This window comes from Penaeus vannamei, chromosome 29 (assembly GCF_042767895.1).
Source record: "Penaeus vannamei isolate JL-2024 chromosome 29, ASM4276789v1, whole genome shotgun sequence".
NCBI classification, from domain to species: Eukaryota; Metazoa; Arthropoda; class Malacostraca; order Decapoda; family Penaeidae; genus Penaeus; species Penaeus vannamei.
In genome coordinates this window covers 26,936,644-26,944,143 of record NC_091577.1, presented here as the reverse complement: position 1 = coordinate 26,944,143, position 7,500 = coordinate 26,936,644, and the positions used below count along the sequence as shown (strand labels likewise).

The following is a 7,500-nucleotide window of genomic DNA, read 5'->3' as shown; positions in this document are numbered from 1 at the left end:
TCCCCTGTGCGTTGCTGTTTCTCCAGTATAATTGTCTTCCTGTGACGGATGTTTCACGGACAACACAGGCTGTATTAACTCTTATTTTCTTGTTTATTCTATCCACATGCTCATTCTTCAAGTTCCTCGTAAACAACAAAAAGAATGTGACGTACATTCGAGCCTAAAGGGAAATTGCAGACAAGAATAAACCGTTCCATTTCTCTTAACAGACGTGACAGGTTGTGGCATCAGGTGCTGCTTCTGGTGGGGGAGTGGGTGCTGGTGGTGACAAGCGCTGTGTATGGTCACCCAATCGGCCGATATTTCTTCTGCTTCGCTACGCTTATGCAGGTAGGTGAAGCACCATTGCTGTGTCAAATTATTAATTGTTAGGTATTGTGGATGCTTTTCTATTTAAACATAATGTTGCCTAGTCTGATGTATGCTGCACATCCATAAACACACTTATCTTTATTAAATATGGTTCTTATTCGTGTACTTAAAAATACTGACCACGCTATGAAGTCTTTATATGCTTCGGGTATTGAGTGTATCAAATTATGCTAAGATAGAGTTGATAAAAAAGTAGAAAACCGGCGGTATTTAGAGAAGATGTAACATTTCAAGTGTACCAATTATTGCATGTTTGTTGATATTACACTTTCTTTTTGCAGAGCTTCCTCATGATAATCATGTACACTTGCAAGGATAATGACGTTACTGCTATGTGCAAGTGTAAGCGCATGTGCTGCCCTTCTGTGGGCCCTTGCCGGAAATCTTCTCAAAGTACGTTGTAATACTATGCGTTACTTTTACTGTTTACTTTCACTTTACAGGCATGCAGCTATTCATACAAGTGTGCTTTTGAGATCAAGTATCTAGCATATCCCTTCCTAATGTGGTTTTATGAATGGCATTAGTTATTTTACCTTAACCTCCTTCAACTATGTCGACAGGTGAGAATGGATGCAGTAGCCATATGTCGTATCACCTCACAACCACCACGACGCCAAGTGAGAGGGAAGGCAACTTCAAGTATTACAAGGATGACATACCCTCTGATTCCTTCGAGAAAGATGTGTTTAGTGCAAAGAAAATCCTGTATGCCAGTGACTCCATTCTCCCTCCCGGACCAGGTCACCCTCGCTTTGGGACGCAGAGCAGAATGCCTCTTTACATGCGTCGCAACAGCCGTGAAGGACATGGTCTGCCGATTCCAAGAAACACCTTGCTTATCCGTGGAGTAGACCTGCTCAGAGGTGAGGACACAGACCCGCATGACAGCCGCTTGCGAGCCGCAGAGAGGCTGTCCGATCGCAAGCGAAATATCCTGTTAGCTGGTCAGCATACCACTAAGCGAGATCCATCTTTGGAAATGCTTCGAATCCAAAGGTGCCCAGGGACCAGTCAGGATCCCGACGGGAGGTATCTGGATATGTCGGTGCCACAGCATAAGATCAACGCAGAGGGGAACTTGAATAAACATGGCTGTGCGAATATTAAAAAGGAAGTACTTGGATCAGCTGGCAACAACGTGATTCACAAGCAAAATGGCTTCCGACAGGCAGCCATCGCACGCAAAAATATTTACCAAAATAGCAACAGTCAGTCATCAAAAGACGAGACTAGTAGTAATACCCACCACTACCTTCCCATGAAGGTAAATTCTCACGTAATCATTGCGAAACATCGAGCGTTAGGGCAGCAAATAGAACCAAATATTTCTGTAAGCAGACTCAGTGATCCAAGAGGAATCAGCTCCCACACACACTCTCACGCTGAGTACATGTTGTCAGATCACTGATCCTCTGCTGCTCCTCACAAGGTCCCTCCATGAGAACCCTAAGGGAATGCATTGGGGTTTTGTGTCTGAACAGAGAACTATAAAGGATGCCATTGACTGAATGATGCTCGGAATGCTTTATTCCGATGACGTTAATTGTCATCAGAATATAAAGTAACTATTTAGTGTAAATACAATGTATAATTGTTAGTATTTATGGATTTTTATACATTTACTATTAGTGAGAGAGAGACAAAATATTCGATTGTTATTAATGTAGAAAGAGTGTACAAATTGTTAGTCTAGTTTGTATATATTTAAACAAATGATTGTATATAGGCTGAAAATATTGTGTAATACTCCAACAGTAGCATCGGTTCACGGATGTGTGAATACTGTCTTATCCATTAGGATTGTTTATCAGTGAATGATATGGTAGCATGATACTTCACTACCCTTAAGAAACATTATATGCAAGGATGTTCAGTGTAATAACAATACACTGTCTTGATACATCGTGGAACTGTATCTTTCTTAAATTTGTGCTTGTTTCAGCATGTCCATATAGATCCTAAGGCTGAAGAAAAAATTCGATTAATTTGAGAAAGTATGATTTGTCCGTGTTGATGCGATGGAATTTCTCAAATTGCCAGTCCTTATTTAGTATGGAAGCTAGACGTAGAAGCAAGCCATATATGCTTTCATGCTTTGTGTACATAGACTGTTCATATCAAATGTTATCACCCGTAAGCAGAACATGTCTGAACTGCTTTCAAAAGCATTAAATCCACGATACATGTTAATCTTTCCAGGGTTTTGATTAAAGTGTTATTTTGAATTTTGTTCGTGTTTCTTAACGTAACTTTATTGTACATTTTGCTCCTTTGTGATGACCGTACTGTATTCAGTTAAATGGTGCCATAATGTTAATATTAGTTTTCCTAAAAACAACGAATTGTTTGGTTGTGTGTGCGTTGAATGTTATTAAATGTTGCTGCATATCGTAAAGTGTTCTATCTTACCCTTGGTTTCTGACCTTGAATGAAGCTGGTATGTTTGTCCAGTTTACGCAATATGTGGGTAAATAAATGGACCAGAAAATACGTATCTGACTAGACATGTTAGTCATAGTAGTAATAGTAGTGGTAGCAGTAGTAAAAAAAAGTAAAGGACAAAGTTATGAAATGGTATCATAGATGTGGTTATATGGGTCTGATTGAAAGCTATTTTGTTTCAAATAAGTACGGAGTAACAATCATTGGCCTGAAGAATTTTGATACTATTTTGGTTATTTACGATTTTTTCGTTATGCAAAAACATGCTCCTCCAAGTGTATGTGGGGGGGATCAATTCAAGAAATATAAGGCCTTGTCGCATGAGCATCGCCCAATTTATCCAATTTCTCTTGTATTTGAAGTGATATGTGTGTGTATATCAACTGAAAAAGTCGACAGAGACATCGACTACTTTATAACTTTACACGTCTTCCCTACACTTCTGTATCTTCATCCCCTTCTGTCCCATTCCCAAGTTGTGAGAACCGCGCCGAAAGGCCATTGGGGCTTACCCAGTCACCCACTAGCCCATCTAAATTTGATTTTGATGGTTTCCTTTGACCACGGCTCCAACCACTGACACTAATACCCCCTCCTTGACGCTTACTGACAAGATTATCCATTCCAAAACACCCACCCAGGTTATCACTCAACCTTCAGAAAGAACCCCTTCCTTTCTCCCATTCTCCTCTCCATCTGCACAGTTTTCTTCAATGTCTACCCCTCTTCCCTTATTACTACTCTTCATCCATGTTGTCCTACCCTCACAGAACTACTACGCTCCACACCATCCCATCTTCCTTTCGCCCTCATCCTTCTACTGCCTCTACCTCTGCAAACCTTTGGAGTACTCTTTGGCCCAGCCAAGTGGAACCGATTGTTTGTGATTTCCTCCATAGCCCCTTACTCTGAGGATACCCTTCTCTTTCAACAGTGTCTTCAAAAACAAGTAAGCAAAGTTACCTTTCACAGTCGCTCCGATCGTTCACGCCTGGTCACAGTTACATCTGAAACCCAAGCTCATGCTCTATCTACCCTAACTGACCTTACTGGCAAACTTATTCCTGCCGAACCTCACCCATCTCTTAATACAGTATCTCTTCCCTCTATTCTGAACCATCCTACCTCTACTCTCTCTGCCAGCCAAATGCTTTTTCCGTTCTAATTCCAGATACTCCAATTTCTACCACTTCTCCGATGCCTACCCTTCCCCCCCCCTCACTTGACCTATCGCACCAAGCAACCTAAACGTTCTACTCCATATTTGCCTTCCACACCCTCCTTTTCCTTTTCGAACATGTATCTCCTCTTCACAAGAGATCCTTTGTTTCTCAGACCTCCCTACCCAAATCCCCCTCAGAAACTCTTGAAGACATCCAAAAATTCCAAGACATGACCCAAGAAAATGTTCCACTCCCTCATCCACCTTCCAATCTCTCTATTTCTAGACCCTCTACATTCAGAGTATTTGCCGATATCCATCCTCCCCCGCAAGTTCCCTCTGTGCCACTTCCTCCTCTTTCCCAACGCACCAGTGTCCTCCACCGGATTCCTCCCCTCCTGACGCTCTTTCTGATACTTCACCGTCCCGAGTCTCATCCCCCAGACTCTTCTCCAGCTACTTCTCCAACAGCTATATCTACCAGTATTACACGTAATCATAATAGCACTTTTATCAGTTTTTCCTTAAACCAATGTCCCTGTAGCTTCCCCAGCAACAGATACACACCATTTCATCCAATCACCCTATACCCTTAACCCTTTTCTTTATTTACCTCTACCTTTTTTCCTATCATACTATCCTATAACACTATAACCTTTGACATTTAACACTTTATCCTAATCGTTAACTCCTTTTAACCCTCTTTACTGCAATACTTTGCAGTAAAGAGGCAGTCACGCAGCGCGATACGCTTGGGCCAGAGTTAAGGAGTGACACTGGTTGAGTGCTCGCCGTGTGCTCTTCTTCCAGTATATGACCATTTCTATCCAACCATATGTACATATATGTTCTATCCAAATATATGTACATTACATCCCATCCCTATGTACATTTCAAAGTAATGCAGTAACAATGAGAGAATGATTCTCTTTAGACTGCAGAGGTGTGAAATGTGACAAAGTTATTCCTCGCGCAGTGCAGGAATTCAAGGGCAAAAGAGTTGTACCCTCTCACAGGAGGGCCTCCTCAGGCAACAAGAGATACTCGTTCTTTTAATTACCAAGTTGGGGTTAGCTTCTACTTTGCCTCTCGTGAGTGGGACATGTGTATCCTCCCTATTATGAGGGGCATTCCTCTCTGCGATCCTTAACCTGTCGCACTGTGCAAGGATGAACACCAGACTGCTTCACAATTTCACATTCTCTCAGCCTTAGACTGTATGTTATATTCCCAAGCAAAGTAATCGCATCCGTCCCCTGACTGACTTTCAGCAGTAGTCTATTTTGGACCAACTTTTTAAAAATTCAGCTAATCATCACCTCTGATAATTTCTGTCCTATTTTTCCTCGCCATATTTTAAAAATATTTTTTGACGATATAGATATGCATACATACGTGTGTGTGCACGGGCATATATGAACATGTATGCGTATGTGTATATGTATAAATGTGTATATTTACTATTATATACATATGTTTGTATATGTATATGCATAATATATATATGTATTTTTCAAATATGCTCATACAGTAAATGTTTATGGATAATTAATTTTCATTTAACATTTTCTGCCGCGTATTTAAAATGTAGTGAAAAGGTGATTCTTGGGAGCAAAGTTCCCGGGCAAGGAAGTTTTTTGTTTCATACGGCGATGTTTATGGATTCCCAGAATGGTTAACGGTCAAAACAAATCATGTGCCGGACATCAATGGACATGCAGCATTATGATAGTGTGGCAAAGAGGGTAAAAATGAGTTAACGGTTGGGACAAAATATATTAAATGACCAAGGTTGTAGAGCACTTTAGGTTAGTAGGGTAGCGAAAAGGGTAAGGAGAGAGAGCAAACGGAGTGCGAAGGTCGTCCAGGACTGACACAAAGCCAGCCTTTCATTCTCTCAGTACAGCTCTCACACTTTAGGATGTGGACAGGCATGGGGAGAAGGGAAATGAAAAGGGGAAGTAGAAAAGACCATGCAAATTAATTGAGGCTAGGACTGAGCTCTAGGGGATGATCCCCTATATTGGACCTCAGTCTCCGTGTCCTACCCCCCCCCCCCCCCCACGACAACAAGCAAGGGATTAAGAGGGGAATATATGTAAATGCTTGAGTGAATATACTTGTATATACACAGTTACGACTATTTTCAATACTATAAATCGTCATAATTACAGGAACCTGTAAGAAAATACAATACCAAATGTATATTTTATTTCACAGTAGCATCTAAACATGTCACAAGTTCACTAAGTACATACACATTTCACAGTCGGTTTAGGAAATGGGAAATGAAAGCCCGACCTCTTGCAGACTCCGAGCAAGTGAAATTACTTTTAAATTCATCCATTCATTGAGCTTCATGAAGGGTAGATGTGTTGCTGTCAGGGTGTGTAGACGTATATATATTTCAGTATAATTTGTATGCCTCAGTTACACAGACAAACTTGGCTGTGTGAACAAAACATGTGTTACTATACATACGTAGGTAGGTTGTGAGCCTTGTTCGAGATAATGTTTATTTAAAAGAGCATCATTAACGATATAGAGAGTGGGAGTCGAGAAAAAAATATAAAGACCATTATAAAACCTGTATAGTATCTAACTCCCGTAAAAAATCACAGATATATAGTTTTGCAAATCACGTCTCTAAAGGAACAGAATTCCCAATTGCAAGGAATCTGCACGTGCATCTTTAACAGAAGAAGAATAGAGACAAAGCACTAAGCCATCACTTATTAAACAGGGGAATTAAGAGGTTTTAGAAGCGTCCTTATCCGCGGTTGCAGCCGAGGTCGCTCCTTCCTTTGTGGATTTCTTGACCACCGACCCAGTGCCTCCGTTAATGTTGTTCCCAAAATTCGAAGAAATTCCTGCTGAGAAACCGCTGGAACTGCCTGAGGTCCCACTGGAGGCAGAGCCAGTGCTCGAGGATCCGAAGCTGAAGGAGTCGAAGCTAGACGATCCGGGCGATCCACTGGAACCGAAACTGGATGATCCTGATGATCCAAAACCTGATGAACCAGATGATCCAAAACTAGAAGACCCGGATGAGCCAAAGCTAGAAGACCCGGATGAGCCAAAGCTAGAACCTGAAGACCCAGGTGAGCCGAAGCTAGAACCTGAAGACCCAGGTGAGCCGAAGCCAGAACCTGAAGACCCAGATGAGCCGAAGCTAGAACCCGAAGACCCAGGTGAGCCGAAGCCTGAACCCGAAGACCCAGGTGAGCCGAAGCCAGAACCTGAAGACCCAGGTGAGCCGAAGCCAGAACCTGAAGACCCAGGTGAGCCGAAGCCAGAACCCGAAGACCCAGGTGAGCCGAAGCCAGAACCTGAAGACCCAGGTGAGCCGAAGCCAGAACCTGAAGACCCAGGTGAGCCGAAGCCAGAACCCGAAGACCCAGGTGAGCCGAAGCCAGAACCTGAAGACCCAGGTGAGCCGAAGCCAGAACCCGAAGACCCAGGTGAGCCGAAGCCAGAACCTGAAGACCCAGGTGAGCCGAAGCCAGAACCTGAAGAGC

At 42.4% G+C, this 7,500-nt stretch overlaps 2 protein-coding genes across 4 annotated transcripts in view; one reads left to right on the top strand and one right to left on the bottom strand.

The window, feature by feature from the left end:
• Window positions 1-2,767, top strand: part of LOC113808815 (uncharacterized) — a 28,455-nt gene extending 25,688 nt beyond the window's left edge. For both annotated transcript variants that reach the window (XM_027360307.2, XM_070142611.1), the window contains 3 exons: window positions 213-333; window positions 657-768; window positions 939-2,767. In XM_027360307.2, the coding sequence (XP_027216108.2) occupies window positions 213-333; window positions 657-768; window positions 939-1,786 (1,081 nt within the window). In that variant the 3' untranslated portion in view covers window positions 1,787-2,767. The remainder of the gene's footprint in view (window positions 1-212; window positions 334-656; window positions 769-938) is intronic.
• Window positions 2,768-6,178: 3,411 nt separating this feature from the next.
• Window positions 6,179-7,500, bottom strand: part of LOC113808816 (ATP-dependent RNA helicase glh-2) — a 14,855-nt gene continuing 13,533 nt past the window's right edge. For both annotated transcript variants that reach the window (XM_070142609.1, XM_070142607.1), the window contains exon 2: window positions 6,179-7,500. This exon is cut by the window's right edge and continues 757 nt beyond it. In XM_070142609.1, coding sequence (XP_069998710.1) covers window positions 6,731-7,500 — 770 coding nt within the window. In that variant the 3' untranslated portion in view covers window positions 6,179-6,730.